This window comes from Rhinichthys klamathensis, unplaced genomic scaffold (genome assembly GCF_029890125.1).
Source record: "Rhinichthys klamathensis goyatoka isolate OS25496 unplaced genomic scaffold, OSU_Roscu_1.1 h1tg000196l_1, whole genome shotgun sequence".
NCBI lineage: Eukaryota > Metazoa > Chordata > Actinopteri > Cypriniformes > Leuciscidae > Rhinichthys > Rhinichthys klamathensis.
Window position 1 is genome coordinate 1703245 of NW_026606722.1, and position 22413 is coordinate 1725657.

Consider the following 22413-nt stretch of genomic DNA (forward strand, 5'->3'; position numbering starts at 1 on the left):
TTAATTCCCTATTTGAATCCTAGTAGTATCTTACTTTATTTTTCTTCTCAAGTAAATCTATCTAGTTTTAAGATGTTTAATCCTCGTTCAGAGACTGTCAGTCCAAATCCGTGCGCATGTCCGATTGAAATCCGATCGGATTTTGCAAGTGTGAACATTCATTATGTGGTTTGTATGGAAGATTGTATGGAAGATTGTATCCGCCACAGAATAAAAAATAAAAAAGATAATTGCGCGTTTATATCTCGCAATTCGGACTTTTTAACTTGCAATTGCGAATTTATAAAACGTAAATGTCAGACATTGTTATAGGAAACATGTTGAAAGTCGCTGCCGAAACAAGGTGGTGTTGTTGCAAAGTGTCGGACGATAAATAAAGCGCTTTGCCTTGCCTTATTATTGTACTGTGTTGTTAGCTTAGCAACATGCTAACACCAAACTCCTCTGTCCTCTGTAGTTTCCTATGTGGATGAGGAACACTAACCAGAGAACATTCAATGTAAAGTTTCATGATAAAATAAACAAACAACAAAACGAAAGTAAGAAGCAGCCCCTCACGGACGACTGCCGCATATAAACACAACATAAAATGTCCCAGGCCTTCACAGACGTCATTCGCAGTCATCACTCCTCCGTGGGACTCGAGACCCGTGTGTGGCCTATATGACGTGCTTATTAAAGGTATTGTTCACCCAAAAATGAAAATTCTGTCATCATTTACTCCAAACCTGCATGCATTTCTTTCTTCTGCTGAACACAAAAGAAGATATTTAGCAGATTGTTGGTAACCAGACAGTTGACTTCCATAGTATTTTTGTTTGCAGACTATGGACGTCAATGAAGACCAGAAACTGTCTGGTTATCAACATTCTTCAAAATGTCTTCTTTTGTGTTCAGCAGAAGAAAGAAACTCATATGGGTTTAGAACAACTTGAGGGTGAGGAAATTATAATTTTTGGATGAACTATCCCTTTATCATTAGCTCCACTACGGCTCTCGGCCCGCTCTGCTTCACGAATCAAATCCAGCCATTTTAACAAGAATCCAAGCGATCGGGAATTTCGTATGAGAGCGGAAGATTTCTCGGTGCAGATTTCACAACAGGTTCAGTTGGTCACATGATTTACCCGCGCTGACCAACAGAAAGCTGCTTGATTTGAAAGTCACGTCTGTGTGAGCTGGACTTCATGCATCACTACTGACAACAGACACTTGAACGTTTTTGCCAACAAAATTGCACTATGTAACCAAACCTATAGGGCCCTATCATACACCCGTCGCAATTGCAAGTGTTTATTGCTAGTTTCAGTCCGACGCATTTATCATTTTCACGTCCTGTGGCACGTTGTTTAAATAGCAAATGCATTTGCGCCCATGGGCGTGCTGGTCTGAAAATATGAAAAATAAAAGTAATTCAATGTAAAATGTAAAAGATTATTATTGTGTACATAAAGATATGGTGGAATCTGGCTTGTCCCGTCGATGGTCTGCTTGCTCGCTTTAAACTCGCGCACGAGCAGATCCGTTTCCTCGCTAGAGAAGCGTTCAGTCTTTCCGCTTGCAAATTCCGCCGTGTAAATAGCGAATCCGCCATGGCGCGAGCGCAACTGGCTTTTAAAGGGAATGGGAGATGAGACTCTGATTGGTTTATTGCACGTTACGCCCAAAACACACCCATTACTCATTAAGAGAATAGAGACAACCCTTTTAGACCATGTGCCGGGTGCGCAGACCATTTTTCCTGTCGTTAAACTAGCAAAAGTGGATTCGGTCACGCCCTGAGTGCACTTGCGCCGTGCGCTTTAGACCATGAGCTTAGATCCTTAAAATAGGGCCCTAAGGTTTGATGGTGGACCTTCATGTTTAGTTTTTTTCCCCTACAAATAATGTTTTCATACAAATCAAAGCTTGTACAAAGCAGTCATTTTAGTAGTGTTGCCCACTGTCCTGTATGGAATCCATATTAAATTCATATGACATAATTTGACTAGTATCTTAGCATCTAACATCCAAACAACCGAAGACCGCTCAGTATTTATTGCATTCGAAACAGATTAGCATATACAGTAAGTATCAATCTCAAAAAGGACAGATTGCAATAGAAAACAAAGATGGATGTGAAAGAATGAAACCTTTTGTGTGAGTTGTATGAGAGCCCTGACAAACAGACTCTACGTTTGACAGCAGGGGAAAGATCAAGGAGGATCGAGCTAGCATTAGCTGACTTATATTTGTTTGCTTTTTACAAGTCAGTTTCTAATTCATTTCATTGGTGCACATTTGTTTTCATGCAGTATATTTCTTGCTAAGCTAATTAAAATATCTAAACCACAAAGATGAATTGTTAGTCTGTCCATCTTCAAATATTTATGTCCAGTCAATATCTCATAATTTGCGTTGGTGTGACGTTTTAAATGTGTTTATTTTTAAAAACCGAGGCATTGAAGTCGTATGCCAGTGAGACAAAGTCAAAGTGATTGCATCTCAAGTGCATTTAGCACTTACTTCAGTCAAGTAGTGATTGTCCTTTTTATAGCTATACGCACACAGAGCTGCAGGCGTACACTGTGACTTCGCATCGCATTTCTTTGTTGTTTGCAGTGTGGTCAATAGTTTTACTGAAATCTCAAATAATATAAGCTAATGGAGAACGTCCCTCCCGGTAAAAGTATGTGACCCAATTTATGGGTGTCTATATCAGTTAGGATGCTGCCTTAAAAAGGTCTCAGCCTATCAAGAGGTACTTCACTACATTTTGGAGCAGAGTCAGAAAGGGAGGTAGTTTTGGATGTGTGTATGGGGAAAACGAGCCACTCTTTAGTGCGTACTCCCCGAGGACTCACTATCAAGGTCACTAAAACATCAGCACAGATTTGTATCGTATTCTATCACTCACTCACAGACGCACGCACGCGCACACACACACACACACACACACACACACACACACACACACACACACACACACACACACACACACACACACACACACACACACACGCACACGCGCACACACACACGCACGCACACACACGCATACACACACACACACATACACACACACAAACAGACAGCCTCAGTCCAGCAAACATGCTGATAAGCTAAATGCCCAATTGCCTTGTCAGAAAAATCAACCAGCAGCAGAATTGAAATGTCCCTGTGATGTCACACTCACACACACACACACACTGCTCATCTTCCACTGTCTATAAATTCAGTTAAATTCATGTCTCATCAGCTCTTCATCCCGTTGCTCTACTGAAGTAGATAATGGGATAATAGGGCTCCACTTTTCCATGTGATTTCTAATTAGCTAAGCCTTTTTCTCCGAGCTCTCCACATTATCACAGAATCACTGTTTCAGTACAGTATATCAATGCAGTGTTTTTCTACTTCTACATTTGCACGTATTCTTTTAGCAGACACCTTTTATCCCAAAGTTTATTGTCCAGCTTTTCATTGAGATTGAAATGGCCCCTAAAAGATATTTGTACACCTACGCCACATTTCAAAATTAATGTCACTGAGTTAGTTAACAAAATATCCAACCAATTATTGGCATTCACAAACACTTTTAAATCAAAACATTTCACAAAAATGAGTTTGGATTTTTAATATTGTATACACACTATCTTTTAAAGGTTTGGGGTCGGTACGGCTGCATTTTGGTCAAAAAGATCAGTGTAATATTGTGAAATATTATTACAATTTAAAATAAAATGTAAGCATCATTACTCCAGTCTTTAGTGTCACATGATCCTTCAGAAATCAGTCTAATATGATGATTTGCTGCTCAAGAAACATTTATTATTATTATCAATGTTGAAAACAGAACTGAATATTTGTGTGTATTCTTTGATGAATATAAAGTGCAATAGAACAGGATTTACTTGAAATAGAAACATTTTGTAAGATTATGTTTTTACTGTAATTGTTTTTGCAATTTTACACATTCTTGCTGAATAAAAGTATTAATTTCTTTCATCTGTGTTAGTGACTCTGACCAGATGACCTTTGCGTTGACTGTGGTCAATAAACTACAACTATATCTGTGACATTTTGCACTTTAAAGTCTGTTAACACTATTTTAACAAAGCAAGGGGAGAGAATCAAGCCCATTTCTTTGTTTGATTCTTTGGCTGAAATTAGTTTGAGTAGTGTGAAGGAGAGGCAGATTGTTTAGGGTCTGTGGACACAAAAGCAGGGGTGAGACAGTGACCCCTATGCATCATTGACCCCAGCAGTGTCCGGGTGTCTTCTTCTCGAACACAGGCACACCTACTGGGAGAAGTGGGCCATGAGAGGGGTATCTGTCAGGGTCTTGTTAGCAGGCTTGGACAGCTTTCCCTGGCAGATGGCACATTAATAGAACGAGGAGATACGTCTGTGTGTGTGCTGCTTGTGTTTGTTTATGTGTGTGTGTGTGTGTTTCTTTCGTGATTTAAGACCCAGTGATCGAAGAAGGCCAGGGAAGGCCCAGAGGAAGGAGCAGGTGGGAAGGAAATGTGTGTGTGTGTGTGTGTGTGTGTATGTATGGACTGGTGCCAGGGTCTTTTCCACAGACTTGAGTGATCATTAGTCAAGCCAGAGTCTCATTCTCGGATGATTTTTTTCACCCTCTATTGTGTGCATTATGAAAGCATTGTTTTAAAAAAAATGTTTGAATCAATTTTCTTGCATAAAATAGACATTTGTTAAAGTTCAGGAATTACCATTTGAAATTGAACAGATTTGTTTCGGATTCCTCTTAACAATGAACACTTTTATTAACAGTTCTTTTAGAACTTAGAAATGTTTTGAAAAAAAGGTAACACTTTATTTTAAGGTGACACAGTTACACGTTACTACATGTACTCACTATAGTAATAACAGTAAATGATGCATAATTACAAGTAACTGACCCTAAACCCGGTAACACTTCATTTTGCGGTGTCCTTGTTACATATGTTACATGTACTTACCGTAGTAATAACAGTAAAGTATGCATAATTACATGGAACTACCCCTCAACCAAATCCTAATCCTACCGTAACCCTATAGTAAGTACATGTAGTTGCTTAATATTACTCAGTACTTAAATATATAATTACACTGTAACACTGACACCTTAAAATAAAGTGTAACCCCAAACCCTAACTTTAACTGTAACTCTATAGTAAGCACATGTAGTTAATTAATATTACTCAGTACTTATGTGAGTAAGTACAATGTAACTAACGTCACATTCAAATAAGGTGTAACCAAAAAAATTTATGCTGAATACTTTGAAAGTCATTTTAGAGGCAACATAAATACAATCTAATAATTGGCCTTTTTTAATATTAAAGTGACCCTATTGTGCTTTTTTCCCCCCAGATTTGACCTTTCATGTAATGTCATATAGCTGTTTGTGAATGTAAAAGGTGTGCAAAGTTTCGAAGATCGAAGTGCACAACGTCTTACTTCCTTCACCACTCTATGTAGGTTTGTAATCAATTTGCATAATACCAGCCTATGGTCTTCATTGGCAAACGACTACTTTGACCCTTAAAGGTACATATTTTGGACTGTACTAAAGCACAAAAATACCATAATATGTTTTAGGAAACATGCTTATTTCTCTGAAAAACAATGCTACCGCCAGTTATTTTACTTTGAAATGCGTGTTTCCGTGTCAGAATGTCTGTTTTCATTTTGGTCTGTGCGATCACCCGCTGCCAATTTACCCAATAGTATTTCGACACCCTTCAGCATCCATCTAAAAAAGCTTATTAAAACACTGATAAATCAACTCATCAACTTACAGTGTGGTTTGTCACCTTCTATTGTCCATTGCGCTCATTCCTGTTGTGTGTTCTCAAACTGGCAACCACTGTGAGCGTTGAGTCTGAGCAGGAGGGGACAGGGAAAACAACTCTCTCCAATATTTTGAATTTGGACTGCAGTACCCATTTCAACCACTAGCTGTCAATATTACATACTGGACCTTAAAGGAGAACTCCGGTCAATTTTAACATTGAGCTCATTTTTTTGTACATTTGGAGTGCTGTCAGTACAGACAAAAACGACAAAAATCGGTGTTGCCTACACCGTGTTATCCTCTTTTTAAAATTCGCACCCTGTTGACTTCAATGGGGCAAGTTCTAAACCTGCTTTTAGCCTCTTAACATCCTTAATGTGTCATTACAAGTGCACAGCCATCCAAGTGGTGTTATTACGTAAGAGTGACCACGGTCAATCTGACTGCAGTAGATGTGAAAGATATTAATAAAAATGATGTTAATTCAGCCAGCTCACATACCTGTATTTACTTCCTGTTTTCGTTCGAAGTCCACAGTAGTCGATTGTCGAGTTCGCGCGCGCGATCATTAGTTATATTAGTTATCAATGATCGCGCGCGCGAACTCGACAATCGACTACTGTGAGGCCATCCTTAAAAATATTTTGGTTTGCAGTAACAGCAAAAAAAAAAAAAAAATAGGGTCGGTAGGTAGGTCTATATTTTTTTTTTTCAAGATTCAATGTAAAAAAAAAGGATAATTTTGGTCATGGTGATTAGGTCGGTATGAATTTAAACAAATTTGCATATCGTGACGTCACTGACTGGGTCTTCAACCCCCATGCCTTCGGGCGCACCATTGCGAACCTCATTCTGATACAGGTTATAGACCACAAACAATTTGAAATCTTTGTAAAAAAAAAAACATATTTATTGCATTAATTCCAGCTGCATTCATTTGGAAAAAAATAGGCAGAATCAAAAGAAAAAAAGGAGCCACTAGATTTCAATGAAAGTGGATTTTCAGAGGGAAACAAATAAATTAAAATGACTAATCTCACCAGCGCCGCGCCGACCAATAAAACAGCGCGTTTGGCACCATTCGTTTACATTTGACCCATACTGTTACAAGCCCCCTTTCTGGTCTAGGGGCAGGAAAGGAGGGTAACAAAAAGTTGCAGGGAGAGAGTGAGAGATTTGACCCATAAACATCTGCTATTATTAACGGAAATCAGTGTGGTCAAATAGCTAGGCGCATTGTAGGAAACTATAGGCCGATTAAGTAGTCCTGACATATTATGGAATGGTCGATTTTCTTTTGTGCAATTTAGTACATTTCGGTATGGGATGTGCTGTTTTATTGGTCAGCGCGGCGCTGGTGAGATTAATTCGCGCCGCTCTGACCATTGGCTGGCGCAAGCAAACACTTCTCCTGCGCTGTCGAGTCTGTCGCGCTCGCGCGTCTCGGTCCATTGAGCCACGCAGATTACAAGTCAGCGCAGCGCGAACTCTGTAACACACCGCGCCGTTTCGTCCCCCTTTCGGTGTGTTTGGCTTCCCACACTTATGTGTGTTTGTTTGTCAGAGCCTGCAGTTGCTGTGTGACGCGCGTTCGCGGTGGGCATGTCATGACGAGCTGGACGGGCTCCGAGAAAAGGCCGTTAAGATCGATTCCCTATTTGACCATTAAGAATTTCGAATAATGAGCGACTAAATGTAGGCTCATACAGACGTATTTCACAAGCAGCCGCGCCGCAGCCATCATCACCGAGCGCGAACCATTGACAGTGAATGAAACGAAGCGAACGCACAGGCCATATCATAATAGATGACGCCACGGGTTTTTATTTAAAAGAAAGAACGTAGCCTACGCAATTTATATTCACAATACTTACTATAATAAATGTATATTATTTTATTGCATTTGTATTAGTTGTTTGAAGAGTAAAAAAAAAATCGGTCGGTCTTAATGCAAGTTTACAACCGGCAAGTCGGTCGGACTAAAAGGGGAAAAAAATAAATAATTGGGTCGGTCCTAATTTGACAGGGTCGGTCGGGTTACGGCAAACAAGAGTATTTTTAAGCATGGCCTGAACTTCGAACGAAAACAGGAAGTAAATACAGGTATGTGAGCTGGCTGAATTAACATCATTTTATTAATATCTTTCACATCTACTGCAGTCAGATTGACCGTGGTCACTCTTAATAACACCACTCGCATGGCTGTGCACTTGTAATGACACATTAAGGATGTTAAGAGGCTAAAAGCAGGTTTAGAACTTGCCCCATTGAAGTCAACAGGGTGCGAATTTTAAAAAGAGGATAACACGGTGTAGGCAACACCGATTTTTGTCGTTTTTGTCTGTACTGACAGCACTCCAAATGTACAAAAAAATGAGCTCAATGTTAAAATTGACCGGAGTTCTCCTTTAAACACTGTAGTTGTAGCTGAGGCCTGGAAGAGTTTGGTTCGTGTTGTAGACATGTTGAGAAGATGCTGTTTTCAGCGCTGCAAATCCACTTTGCTGCACTTCAAAAGGACGAGGACTCACGTAGGAATTGATACTGAAAAACGAACGCCATTGTTCGTATCACTGTGAATCAAGTGCTGATGAAACCTCTGGAGCTGAAATTCAGATATGGTAATAGGCATTTAGTTTCAGACATGCTGTAAGCGGTAGACCAATCACAACAGACTGGGTCATCTGACCAATCAGAGCAGATAGGCTCTCAGAAATTAGGGTTTTAGAGAGACTGAATCCTTTATTGCTTCAGACACTGTGAGAAAATAAGTAATGCTACAATTATGAGAAAATTAAATCTTTTTTTTTTTTTACCTGGGATGCATGTAAACCTTTTGTACAAGACCTACAAAACAAGAAACCTTTAAAGTAGCATATTAGGGATACTTTAAATAATGATACAAAACAAACCAAAATGTGGTAACATACGGCATTCATTCATTTATTTTTTATAAAATACAAAAAAATTAAAAGATAAGTTTGATGAATTTCAACCAACTTTGTATTCTTACAATGTCGGTAGTAAAATGACAATGTGTTCTCTGTTACCTGCACCCAGATATCAACGTTTTCATATAAATCATGTCATGGAAACTGAAGAAACATTGTACAATAGGTGTTTATGACAAAAACAAGAATGTTTCTTGATAAAACCGCAGTCTGTTATGCCTTGCAGTAGCCATTGCACTTAGTGTTTATTAGTAGGCTATTTCCATACTTTGCATTAATCCGCTTGTTAAGTCTGACGTCACACGTTACTGTTTCCAGATCCAAATGCTCTATCAACAAACGGTACTAATATGCACTTATGTATGTTAAGGTAATACTACAGAATAATCATGATTCTATGTCCATACCGTGGAAACTAATGCAGGCTTGGACTTGGAAACGACTTAAAAGTCAATAACCTTGTTAATATAACTTTTTTTGAATAGAACATATTATTTATTGATCTTTTCACACTTTCCCCCCCTGATTTCCTGATCTAGTGATGAGTGCTATTTCAGTGTTCCTACTAAAGATGGATTACTGAGCTGTGCATCTTGGTTTACGTTCTCACACCAACTGTTGTCAAATGTCGTCCAGACTTGAGCTCAAGTTGAGGGTTTTATTAGAGCTCAGATCAGAATTAGATAGTTGGCACACACAATAGAGTAGGCGATTTAACGATAAAGAAACCATAATGCAAAGCTTTTGTTTGCTTTGAGATGATCTCAAATCCAAATTATCTTAATTCTGCTGCCTATGGATTATGGAGGTCTGGTAAACCTCTGGGCAGAGCTTCTCGTGACTGAGTATTAAGTCGGCATGTTTCAATAATCTGCACAGACCCGATGCGATACCACCATCATTAAAAAATCAGTCAAAAACAAAATCGCTCAAATCCTGACAGATTTGTTTAGGAAAATATTTACGGGACAAATGAAAAAGAGTTCAGTCATATTTCAGTCGGTGGTTGAAGATGTTGGGTGTGTTGAGCGGTGGTTGAAGATGTTGGGTGTGTTGAGAGGTGATTGAAGATGTTGGGTGTGTTAAGCGGTGATTGAAGATGTTGGGTGTGTTGAGCGGTGGTTGAAGATGCTGGGTGTGTTGAGCGGTGGTTGAAGATGTTGGGTGTGTTGAGAGGTGATTGAAGATGTTGGGTGTGTTGAGCGGTGATTGAAGATGTTGGGTGTGTTGAGCGGTGGTTGAAGATGTTGGGTGTGTTGAGCGGTGGTTGAAGATGTTGGGTGTGTTGAGCGGTGATTGAAGATGTTGGGTGTGTTAAGCGGTGATTGAAGATGTTGGGTGTGTTGAGCGGTGGTTGAAGATGTTGGGTGTGTTGAGAGGTGATTGAAGATGTTGGGTGTGTTGAGCGGTGATTGAAGATGTTGGGTGTGTTGAGAGGTGATTGAAGATGTTGGGTGTGTTGAGCGGTGGTTGAAGATGCTGGGTGTGTTGAGCGGTGGTTGAAGATGTTGGGTGTGTTGAGCGGTGGTTGAAGATGTTGGGTGTGTTGAGCGGTGGTTGAAGATGCTGGGTGTGTTGAGCGGTGGTTGAAGATGTTGGGTGTGTTGAGCGGTGGTTGAAGATGCTGGGTGTGTTGAGCGGTGGTTGAAGATGTTGGGTGTGTTGAGCGGTGGTTGAAGATGCTGGGTGTGTTGAGCGGTGGTTGAAGATTCTGGGTGTGTTGAGCGGTGGTTGAAGATGTTGGGTGTGTTGAGCGGTGGTTGAAGATGTTGGGTGTGTTGAGCGGTGGTTGAAGATGTTGGGTGTGTTGAGCGGTGGTTGAAGATGTTGGGTGTGTTGAGAGGTGATTGAAGATGTTGGGTGTGTTGAGCGGTGATTGAAGATGTTGGGTGTGTTGAGCGGTGATTGAAGATGTTGGGTGTGTTGAGAGGTGATTGAAGATGTTGGGTGTGTTGAGCGGTGGTTGAAGATGCTGGGTGTGTTGAGCGGTGGTTGAAGATGTTGGGTGTGTTGAGCGGTGGTTGAAGATGTTGGGTGTGTTGAGCGGTGGTTGAAGATGTTGGGTGTGTTGAGCGGTGGTTGAAGATGCTGGGTGTGTTGAGCGGTGGTTGAAGATGTTGGGTGTGTTGAGCGGTGGTTGAAGATGCTGGGTGTGTTGAGCGGTGGTTGAAGATTCTGGGTGTGTTGAGCGGTGGTTGAAGATGTTGGGTGTGTTGAGCGGTGGTTGAAGATGTTGGGTGTGTTGAGCGGTGGTTGAAGATGTTGGGTGTGTTGAGCGGTGGTTGAAGATGCTGGGTGTGTTGAGCGGTGGTTGAAGATGCTGGGTGTGTTGAGCGGTGGTTGAAGATGTTGGGTGTGTTGAGCGGTGGTTGAAGATGTTGGGTGTGTTGAGAGGTTGAGCGGTGGTTGAAGATGTTGGGTGTGTTGAGCGGTGGTTGAAGATGCTGGGTGTGTTGAGCGGTGGTTGAAGATGTTGGGTGTGTTGTTGAGCGGTGGTTGAAGATGTTGGGTGTGTTGTTGAGCGGTGGTTGAAGATGCTGGGTGTGTTGAGCGGTGGTTGAAGATGTTGGGTGTGTTGAGCGGTGGCTGAAGATGTTGGGTGTGTTGAGAGGTTGAGAGGTGGTTGAAGATGTTGGGTGTGTTGAGCGGTAGTTGAAGATGTTGGGTGTGTTGAGCGGTGGTTGAAGATGTTGGGTGTGTTGAGCGGTGGTTGAAGATGTTGGGTGTGTTGAGCGGTGGTTGAAGATGTTGGGTGTGTTGAGCGGTGGTTGAAGATGCTGGGTGTGTTGAGCGGTGGTTGAAGATGTTGGGTGTGTTGAGCGGTGGTTGAAGATGTTGGGAGTGTTGAGCGGTGGTTGAAGATGTTGGGTGTGTTGAGCGGTGGTTGAAGATGTTGGGTGTGTTGAGCGGTGGTTGAAGATGCTGGGTGTGTTGAGCGGTGGTTGAAGATGCTGGGTGTGTTGAGCGGTGGTTGAAGATGTTGGGTGTGTTGAGCGGTGGTTGAAGATGTTGGGTGTGTTGTTGAGCGGTGGTTGAAGATGCTGGGTGTGTTGAGCGGTGGTTGAAGATGTTGGGTGTGTTTAGCGGTAGTTGAAGATGTTGGGTGTGTTGAGAGGTTGAGCGGTGGTTGAAGATGTTGGGTGTGTTGAGCGGTGGTTGAAGATGTTGGGAGTGTTGAGCGGTGGTTGAAGATGTTGGGTGTGTTGAGCGGTGGTTGAAGATGTTGGGAGTGTTGAGCGGTGGTTGAAGATGTTGGGTGTGTTGAGCGGTGATTGAAGATGCTGGGTGTGTTGAGCGGTGGTTGAAGATGTTGGGTGTGTTGAGCGGTGGTTGAAGATGCTGGGTGTGTTGAGCGGTGGTTGAAGATGTTGGGTGTGTTGAGCGGTGGTTGAAGATGCTGGGTGTGTTGAGCGGTGGTTGAAGATGTTGGGTGTGTTGAGCGGTGGTTGAAGATGTTGGGAGTGTTGAGCGGTGGTTGAAGATGTTGGGTGTGTTGAGCGGTGGTTGAAGATGTTGGGTGTGTTGAGCGGTGGTTGAAGATGCTGGGTGTGTTGAGCGGTGGTTGAAGATGCTGGGTGTGTTGAGCGGTGGTTGAAGATGTTGGGTGTGTTGAGCGGTGGTTGAAGATGTTGGGTGTGTTGTTGAGCGGTGGTTGAAGATGCTGGGTGTGTTGAGCGGTGGTTGAAGATGTTGGGTGTGTTGAGCGGTGGTTGAAGATGTTGGGTGTGTTGAGAGGTTGAGCGGTGGTTGAAGATGTTGGGTGTGTTGAGCGGTGGTTGAAGATGTTGGGAGTGTTGAGCGGTGGTTGAAGATGTTGGGTGTGTTGAGCGGTGGTTGAAGATGTTGGGAGTGTTGAGCGGTGGTTGAAGATGTTGGGTGTGTTGAGCGGTGATTGAAGATGCTGGGTGTGTTGAGCGGTGGTTGAAGATGCTAGGTGTGTTGAGTGGTGGATGAAGATGTTGGATGTGTTGAGCGGTGGTTGAAGATGTTGGGTGTGTTGAGCGGTGGTTGAAGATGTTGGGTGTGTTGAGCGGTGGTTGAAGGAGCTGGGTGTGTTGAGCGGTGGTTGAAGATGTTGGGTGTGTTGAGCGATGGATGAAGATGTTGGATGTGTTGAGCGGTGGTTGAAGATGTTGGGTGTGTTGAGCGGTGGTTGAAGGAGCTGGGAGTGTTGAGCGGTGATTGAAGATGCTGGGTGTGTTGAGCGGTGGTTGAAGATGCTGGGTGTGTTGAGTGGTGGATGAAGATGTTGGATGTGTTGAGCGGTGGTTGAAGATGTTGGGTGTGTTGAGCGGTGGTTGAAGATGTTGGGTGTGTTGAGCGGTGGTTGAAGGAGCTGGGTGTGTTGAGCGGTGGTTGAAGATGTTGGGTGTGTTGAGCGATGGATGAAGATGTTGGGTGTGTTGAGCGGTGGTTGAAGATGTTGGGTGTGTTGAGAGGTGATTGAAGATGTTGGGTGTGTTGAGCGGTGGTTGAAGATGTTGGGTGTGTTGAGCGGTGGTTGAAGGAGCTGGGTGTGTTGAGCGGTGGTTGAAGATGTTGGGTGTGTTGAGCGGTGGTTGAAGGAGCTGGGAGTGTTAAGTGGTGTTTGAGGATGGTGGAAATGTTTGAGGATGTTGGGAATATGGGGTTGAGGATGCTGGGAATGCTTGGTGGTCTTTTATAATAATGGGAATGTTGGGTGGTTTTGCGGATGCTTAAGCTCTGCCCAAGTGATCCTCTGCTCTTCTGTGGTCACCACTTTGGTCCCCTCATAGGCCTGGCCCTCCAGCCCTTCACCTGTTCCTCCTCAGCTCTAAGTCTTTGCTGCACCTCCCCTCATGAATCCTTGAACTGCATATTTCCAGCCTGTTTTTGGAGCATCTGGAACCCGTTCCTCAAATGGGGGAGGGGCTCTGTCATATGTTCTGTTTTATGTTTGGACTTTTATGTTGTAATTCTTGTTTCTTTGTTCCCTGTGATTTATTTTTGTCCTTTGTAGTTTTATCTAGAATGGTTTCCCAGTGATTGTCTCCCCAGGTGTTTTCTTGTTCTCTCATTAACACTCATGTATTTAAGGTCTGGTTTCCCTGTGTTTCATTGTCAGCTGTTGTTTGTGTGTTTTTGTTGTTTGTCACATTCTCGTTCTTTGGAATCTGTTCATGTTTTGGATTCTTTGTTTTTTATTTCTTTATTAAATATCTGCATTTGGATCCAATTGTTTTCTCTTGCTTTCTTGGACCTGCTTGTTACAAGAATGCTCATTTATGTTGGATCTTTTGAGGATTTTGGGATTGTTGAGTAATGTTGGATTTGCATGGCCAGATCAAGTTCATGTGACTGTGAGGGCCCTGGGCAGTGGGTCTTTATCTTTATTTTGGTGTTATTTTATTAGAATATTAGGCTACTTTGGAATGGCTGTCAAACGTGAAACACACTTCTTGCCCGTGTAATGTTTTAGCTATGGCATGTACCTAACTGCCTATGCTAAGTAGCCAAACCTTGACCTCCTGAGTTGGAAGATTTTGGGAATCTGGGGTATGTATGTTTAAGAATGGTGGCAATGTTGGGAGATATTTGAGGATGCCATGTAATGTTGGGTTGATCAGGACTCTAAATAATGGTTGTGTTTTAGGATGCATGAAATGTTAGGTAGTGTTTAATGATGCTTGTTGGACAGTGTTGGAGAATGCTGGGAATGTTCAGTGAGATGTAGTTGGTGAATGTGCTATAGCTACATACACTTGTGCAGGCCTGTGAGGATGGTGTCTAGTAGTCATGTATGTGCAATTCAAATTTTTTTTTTTTTTTTTTTTTTTACATTTATTTATTTCAACAGGGACAATGTGCAAAAAAACATTAATTAAAGATGCTTTGCACCAGATTTAGCTTAAGCTAATTTCCATCTGTAGTCCCCGAGCAGGTAAGTTACAATACAAAATATACAATATAAAATGTAATAATTAATCACTCAAATACAGCTATTAATTAATTCATTCAACCATTCCCCATTACAACCATCAGTCCAACTAAATCATACCAAGATTACTACAATAAAACCTCACTAAAAGTCATATTTACATACACAATTATCTATGCTGGCACAACTGGTTGTCCAATAGCACTTTCCTTGTATTACGAGAAAAATCCTTCAGGTCAAAAGTAAGTTTCAGACTCTGTGGGAGTTTGTTCCATTCTTTAATGCCCTTGAATGAGAAGGCTGTCTGTGCAAAGGCCGAGCTACGTTTAGGCAGCCTGCAATCATTGCAACTCGTTGACCTGGTACTCCTAGTCATCTGTTCTGAACAAGTCTGTACAAATGTTTTCAGGGGAGGAGGCGCAATATTATTCAAAATTTTAAAAACTAATCGCACATTGGCATACACAATTATATTTATCAAAGTTTAACATACTGTATTTTCCAAGAACCAGACAGTGATGATATCTCAGTGGTTTTTTATCTAATACTTTAACAGCTTGATTATATAAAGATTTTAAAGGTTTTATTGCTGTGACCAACAAGAAATACAGTAATTAATATGAGGAATTATCATTGCCTCCAGGTAAATTTTTGCAGCATCATGAGCCAATGCATTCCTAATATGTCTAAAACCAGACAAACTGTATTTTAGCGTGCTGCAAATTTTCTTGATATGTTTTTTAAAAGTAAAAGTAGAATCCAAAACAAGACCTAAATATTTAAATTCTTTCACTACTTTTATTTGACTCTGATTTGCATAGATGCATGGCGAGGAGAACTTCAATCGGTTAGTTTTGGTAAAATACATTACTGTTTTATTTACATTCAGTGTGAGCGAGGCAGAAGTAAGCCAACCTAAGATTTTTCCCATAACATTGGTTAACCTATTAGCTACAATGGTTGCATCACTTCCATGCACGTAAACTACAATATCGTCCGCGTACATTACCATGTCCACCTCACCACACACTGAAGGAAGATCATTTATGTAAAGCGCAAACAGCAATGGCCCAAGAACAGAGCCTTGTGGGACACCCATGTCATTAGCCTTAGATGTTGATAACTTACTTTTGAGTCTTACGCATTGGACACGGTTACTGAGATATGATTCTACCCACTGCAGTGCACTTAGAGACAAATTATAGTTACTCACATTTGTGTAATGTGATGTTAGTATGCAAAATAGATATAAGGTGTACTACAATTTTTTAACTGTTTTATGTAGCATGACTAGATTAAAGTCCCCCTGTGGTGAAAATCAAGCTTTTAATGTTGTTTATATGTCTATATGGTGTTTTTAATATGCTTTAAGACAAACCATGTGCAAATTCATGTCAACACCATTGTATTTTCTCCTTAAAACTGCAATGAACCAAAGATAGTCTCAAAAACGCAGTTTGAAATTGCCGGTGTTTTTGACGTCACAAACTACCTTGTAACCAATCAGGTCAACGTGTGGATCTCTGAGCTGGTGTGAGTAAGTGGAAGCGTGGCTAATTTAAATATTCCTAGTACCGTGTACACTAAATGAGGCATAGAGTTACATTCAAGGTATTTTAAGGCTTGAAGATTTTTTTTTCAAGAGAAAAACATTTAAATATGTCATTTTGGTGATCAAAGATGAGTTTTAAGGGATACAAATGTCATTTTGGTGATCAAAGATGGGTTTTAAGGGTTAAAATGATTGACTACAGGGGGACTTTAATTGAATTGAATTTACATAACATATATTCACTTACAGCTCTATCAACACATGCTTTTAGATGAAAAGATTTTGAAGAATTTTAAGCATGTGACCCGTGTTTTTGTGTGCAGTGTCAGCTGTCCCAGGCGTTGAATGGAGTGTCTGACAAAGCCAAGGAGGCCAAGGAGTTCCTGGTGCAACTGAAAAATTTGCTTCAGCAGATACAGGTAAACTCTTCAACAGGCTTTGTTATGTGTTATGATGTATTAGAAATATGAAAAGGACGTAAACTCATAAAATATTAAATGCTTACATAGGAGTATCACTATGTTTTGAACACTTATGAATAAAAAATTGCCTTCACATCAGAGCAAAAATAATAACATAATCAAAACAGCCATGCTAGCAGCACTCAAATATTAGCTTGTCCTCTTTGATTTGCGAGTGTTTCATTAAAGATGCAAATGAATATCTCGTTAAAAATGAAGTGGGGTAATTATGATGTTCAGCATGTATCAAACAAACACTCCATATGTCAGATGTTAACATGAATTTTGTTAGCATGTTTTTGCATTGAACATCAAAGGTTTTCAACCAGGGTTCCATGGGGGTCTGTGCAAGGGAGTCTGTAGGCAGAGAAAACAGAAAGGAATAAAAATTTTAAAATAGTTATATGTGGCAAGCTTGGAACCTTATCTCTTAAGCATAATAGAACGTAATGTAATGTTGAAATACAATGTTATTGGAGAAATTTTACATCATATTGGAAATCCCTGGAGCATGGTTTGACAAACCCTGTCTAATCTAGAGAAATGAAACTGATGTAGCTTAACATTCATTTGTATTGAATGCTGATCAATGCAATTGCTGCACACAATCCATACATGCATTTAATGTCACGAGTTTTCAATTGTATTCTGCCCGGAGACCACCAGGATTATGAGCGCTGAGCTATTTTTACTTAAGTGGAGAGTTTAATGCCTTTTCATACTGACCAGCAGCAGAGGGAAGAGGGAAGAGAGCCCCTTAAACCACAATTCAACATTTTTACTACTGCCAGCAATTTCATATTTCCTACTAATATAAAACGCCATTTTGGCTTGACCTAAGATAAAATTAATTTTTTCCTTTACAATATTTAAAACCAAAAATGAACACAATCATTGTAAACATTTCATTAACATTAGTAAATAAAATCTCCAATAAACCAAATAAAGGTCTTAGTCTCTCACAGTGCATAATTTTTCATTATCTCCAAACTGTAACCACTATAGTCTTGTCTCACCTCTTCCTCAACTTGAACTTCAGAAAATTCTTGCTCACTTTCTGAGCCAGACAAATCACTTGCGTTCAACACCTCCCCAGAACTTTTGGTAATGGTCTCATCTTGTGCCTTTTTCTTTGATGTAGTTACAATTTCACCAAGATTAGCCTTCCTTTTCACTGAAGGCACTTTAAATACTGCTTCGTGCTCTTTGAGTAATTCACTCACCATCTCATCAAGCTCAATATCCATTGTCTCATCATTTTTTTTAGTTCGTTTCTCACTACTCTTCACTCCACTACTTCCTGGTTCTTCATTGTCCACACTCAAATCCGAAACCTCTCCAACTTCGCTTTCTTTTTCCACACTCTGACCTTCATTATGACTTTGAGACCCACTTTCGTCTTCTATAATACCATTTGACACATTTTTGTCTGGACAAGCGCGTACCAAGTGCCCCACTTTCCCGCATCCAAAGCATTTCAAGCTCTCCGTTGTTGCAAAAATTACATAATCAAAGCAATCAACTTTGAATTTAAAAGCAATATTCAGTTCATCAATATCATTCCTCAAAATCATATATACTTGTCTGCGAAAAGACACAACGTGTTTCAACAACGGGGATTTGCAGCCTAAAGGAATTTTCTTAATCGCCCGAAACCAACTGTCCATATCGAGATAATTCACGTTTCAGCGCTTCGTCACTAATAAATGGAGGCACATTGGAAAGCAAAACCTTTCTCGCTTGATTAAACTATCATTGAGGACTATCCCGTTTTCAACCGTCCTGTTCACTTTTTCAATTTTGTCTAAAAATAACACCACAGCACCATTCATTCTCAACGCCGAACGAATACAACTGTGACCAACACCAACCACCGCTCCTACCGCTAACACACATTCTTCGACTGAGCACTCAACTCCAACCGCACTCCGCATTCGCCACGGCAGCCAGTTTAAAAACTGGCTAACCCAACCTCCCCTTTCTCACCACAATATCCCCAGTGCTTTGTGACGACACACGGTAAAAACAGCGAGAGAAACAACACTTAAGTTAACAGACCTTTGAAAATGAAGAAAGGACTCCACAATCACGCTCCGATTCACACTCCACACTCACTCAGCAAACGCCCACGCATGCGCACGAGAGAGTCTTTGAAAGCCTCTGTAGGTAGACTTTGAATTAAAGTGCTCGAGTGTTCAGAGATTTTCAATGTAATGTGACATACAGGCACACACAGAGACAAGTCCTGCAGAAGGACCATATTAGTCTGGTTTCAAGCCTGACCTCTTATTTTAAAATGTACCAGTCAGTCACACATACTCTTATCAAACATCTCCTCTTCATCATTTTTGTGTAGAAAGATGAAATGACTCAGTCCCATCAGCCCTGTCAGTGTGTGGGTGTATGTCTCACATCTGAGTCACATCCATACTCAAAGTGAATGAACGATTAGTTCAGTTCGTAACTCCTACACCACAGACGATCTCAAACTGATCTTTGCCAGTTTAACAAAATGAACTTTAAAGCTGAAGTGTGTCATTTCTGTGGCACTAGGGGTACAAAACAGAATAGTAAAAGATTCCAATACTCACTCTGTCTTTCATTGCTTGCACAAACTCCAGGACCAAACTCACACCATTGGTTGTTTGCGTGGTCCAGTTGGCCTCTTCTGGTGGATGCCGTAACTACACCATTGAATAGTATTTGTATCTGTTTCCTGAAGCCTCGTTCCATTTCTGACATACTCCCTGTGGGGCTGTCAAAATGGCTGAAAAACTACTAATATTCAGATTATATTCAAATTTAAAAGACATCATTTCAGTTAGGGGGGAAAAGATTTCGGCTTGTCTCCTGAGGCCACAAGAGGGTGCAATGAGCAAAATATGAATGCACCGCATTAAATTGTTTATTCAAAGCAATGAAATAACATGAAAAAAGTGCATATCGTTTAAAACAACGTTTATAATTTTGTAAATTGCATATACGATTATGAACAAACAGCATCTTGTATTTATGCATAGTTTATGCACCGATCACACAGAGTACTTATGCATTTAAAAAGACGAAATGCCGTGGAATGGTGAAAAAAAAAGAGTCTTGAGACATGTTTTTTAAAAGTTGAACTCCTTTTAACTTTACATGGCTTTCTAAACATAAACTTTTTTGAATTATTATTTTAAAGAACAACAAGGAAAGAAAGAAAATATACATACATATATATGTAGGCCTACATAAGCAACAGTTGTCTTCAGAGGGGTTGTAGAAAGAACATTTTTATTTTAAATTCAATGAAAATTTGAAATATGAATTTTAATTTGACAGCCCTAACTCCCTGTGCTTGTGTTACTTCAGACAACAGTACAAATGGATTTAAAACTTTAGTTTTGGCATCTTTAGCGTAGAGAGCCTCAAGCATCTGGTGTCGACGTTTGTAGGTTGATTTCGTAACATTGTGGAGTAGCCTGGGAAAACCCAGACTACTTCCGGCAAATTTAGATTTGTTCTGAAAGTTAGTCTGGCAAAGAGCTCATTCAAGACCATTTCCAATCCGCCGAAATCGCGGCACCAATCAGAAACGTTGGGGCGGGCTTTACACGATAACGACAGCGCTGGGATTTTGAAGCAGATTTTGTAGCCTACATTACAAAGATGGATGCCGCCGTCGAACATCACTCGTTCGAATCAGCTATCGCGTCTGTTTTAAGCGATTTGAACGTTTCCTTTTTGTTAAAGGAACACTTCACCCATTTCAACATTAATCTTTATTGAAAGTGGGTCATATATGTAGTCGACATGTAAAAGAAATTTTGAATTTGGTGCCCTCTTGACCGAGAAAAGACAGAAAATAACTTTAGGGCGCATTTGTATGAAAGACAACAACTCCCACAATGCACCACATTGCACAGCTCCGCAAGCCACTCCCACTACTCCAGAACAGCGCAAACATCAGATAAATCACTCGTCTACAAGGCTAACGTGAGCTGCCACCAGAGTTAGAAATTCATTTCACACAAAATGTATAGTTAGTTGGCTGTGGCGAGCAGGACGAGGGACGTGAGAGCGGCGCGAGGCCGGTGGCGTGAGTGATAATGATCGACATCTGTAAGACGCACCGGTCTCTCTCGCGTCTCTCACCGAGGAGCGGACGCATAAAACGAGGAGCGACGACAGTCCAGATCAAGAGAGGAACAGGCCTGATTTTATGGTGTGTTTTGTTTCTGTTGTGTGTGGCCAGCAGTGAGGGGCTGCTGGCTTATACTTTTGTTTTGTATTTGTTTATTTTACTATTAAAATGTTTAAATGTTCGCCGATTCCCGTCTCATTCTTCCCACAACAACGAACCCCGTTACATTGGCAAACTCATTAGCGAATTACTCCTCGTTTGTATTTCTTTCTATATGGTGAATTATTGCATGATACCTGTATGTTCCAGTCAGAACAAATGCGGTGCGACACTAGGATTGTTCACATCACAACACAAACGTCCGTGTGCTCGTCTGATCCAGAGATTTCGTCCAGGAGAAATTGCGATCGTTGAAATTCTCTGCAGCAGATGGACTCTGTCCGTAGCGCACAGCGAGAGCACACGCACCAGCAGCCCGCCTCAGCTCGAGCCAGTCCGGGCTCCTCGTCCGCTTCAGTCCGCCTCAGCGCGAGCCAGTCCGGGCTCCTGTGCTCCTCCTCAGCCTCAGCTGCTCTTCACTATACTGCGGCTCGTAAAGATAGCCACGAACACCGGATTCGAGCAGCAGAAATTTCAAAATCCTCTTCTTCCATATCATGTTTAGTTTCTTCCGTCATTGTCGTAACTTCCTATCTCCACAGCGCTTGTCAGCTTAGCTTCCAAACAAGATGGCTGATATTGCTTTCTGTATCTGCAAGTGAAGTCCCACCCACTGATCTGTAATAGGTCTGTAGCGTGAGTGAGTCCCACGCCCTGAATAAATGATGAGCTTGTGTTTGTAGTCTCTACACTTTTCAATGAAATGGGACTTCCTGCTTTTTATGACGCAAAATGACGATTTTTACGTCATAAAAAGCAGGAAGTAAAACACTTAAATCCTTATTTCTCCCATCTCAGGGAAAAATAAAGGAAAAATCCACGATCATTACAATATATGACTGGGTTTCTAACAATTCAAAGCTTAATGCAAATGGGTGAAGTGTTCCTTTAAAAACCGAGCAAAGAACAACACAGAGATGTTTCTCCGCCGCTCTGCATACGTCATCTCCTTCATCGCTCTGATTGGTTTTAGGTCTATCCGCGACGTCCGTTGGTGACGCCCCTCTGGAAATGATTTGTCTATGAGGCTTCTCAATACACAACTCAGTTTGAGGTACATTATGAGATGTTGAAATTCCTCTCCATCAGCATTAACAAGTGCATGTCCATCAACAAACCAATTATTTTACTTGTACTTATTTATTTACCGAGTATTTTTCTAATTTATTGCGGTGAACATGTGGAAACTGTATCAATAACAGTGCATACATTAGCCGAGCTCTAGCGTGCGTGAATGACTGATGTAACATAAATGTTGGTAAAACAAATCTTGCTCCATACTTAATCTTTCCTCAAAGTAGTGAGAACGACAGACAATCTGCATTAATAGACAGTTTTAGGTAATAGTGGCCCACAACTGATTTCTGAAGTAAATTTCAGTAAGACAGTGATAACGTGAGTTAACCAGTTAGCAGGAGACCAACACAATATAAAACTCAAAACTGAGTATTTTGAACACCATCTTTCAAGAGCAAACGGTTTGTGAATC

The 22413-nt window shown here is 41.0% G+C and overlaps 1 protein-coding gene across 2 annotated transcripts in view; it reads left to right on the forward strand.

The window, feature by feature from the left end:
• The window catches only part of LOC130096028 (E3 ubiquitin-protein ligase TRIM9), a 55216-nt gene that overhangs the window by 9330 nt on the left and 23473 nt on the right, over positions 1 to 22413 (forward strand). For both annotated transcript variants that reach the window (XM_056262652.1, XM_056262653.1), the window contains exon 2: positions 16505 to 16600. In XM_056262652.1, the coding sequence (XP_056118627.1) occupies positions 16505 to 16600 (96 nt within the window). The remainder of the gene's footprint in view (positions 1 to 16504; positions 16601 to 22413) is intronic.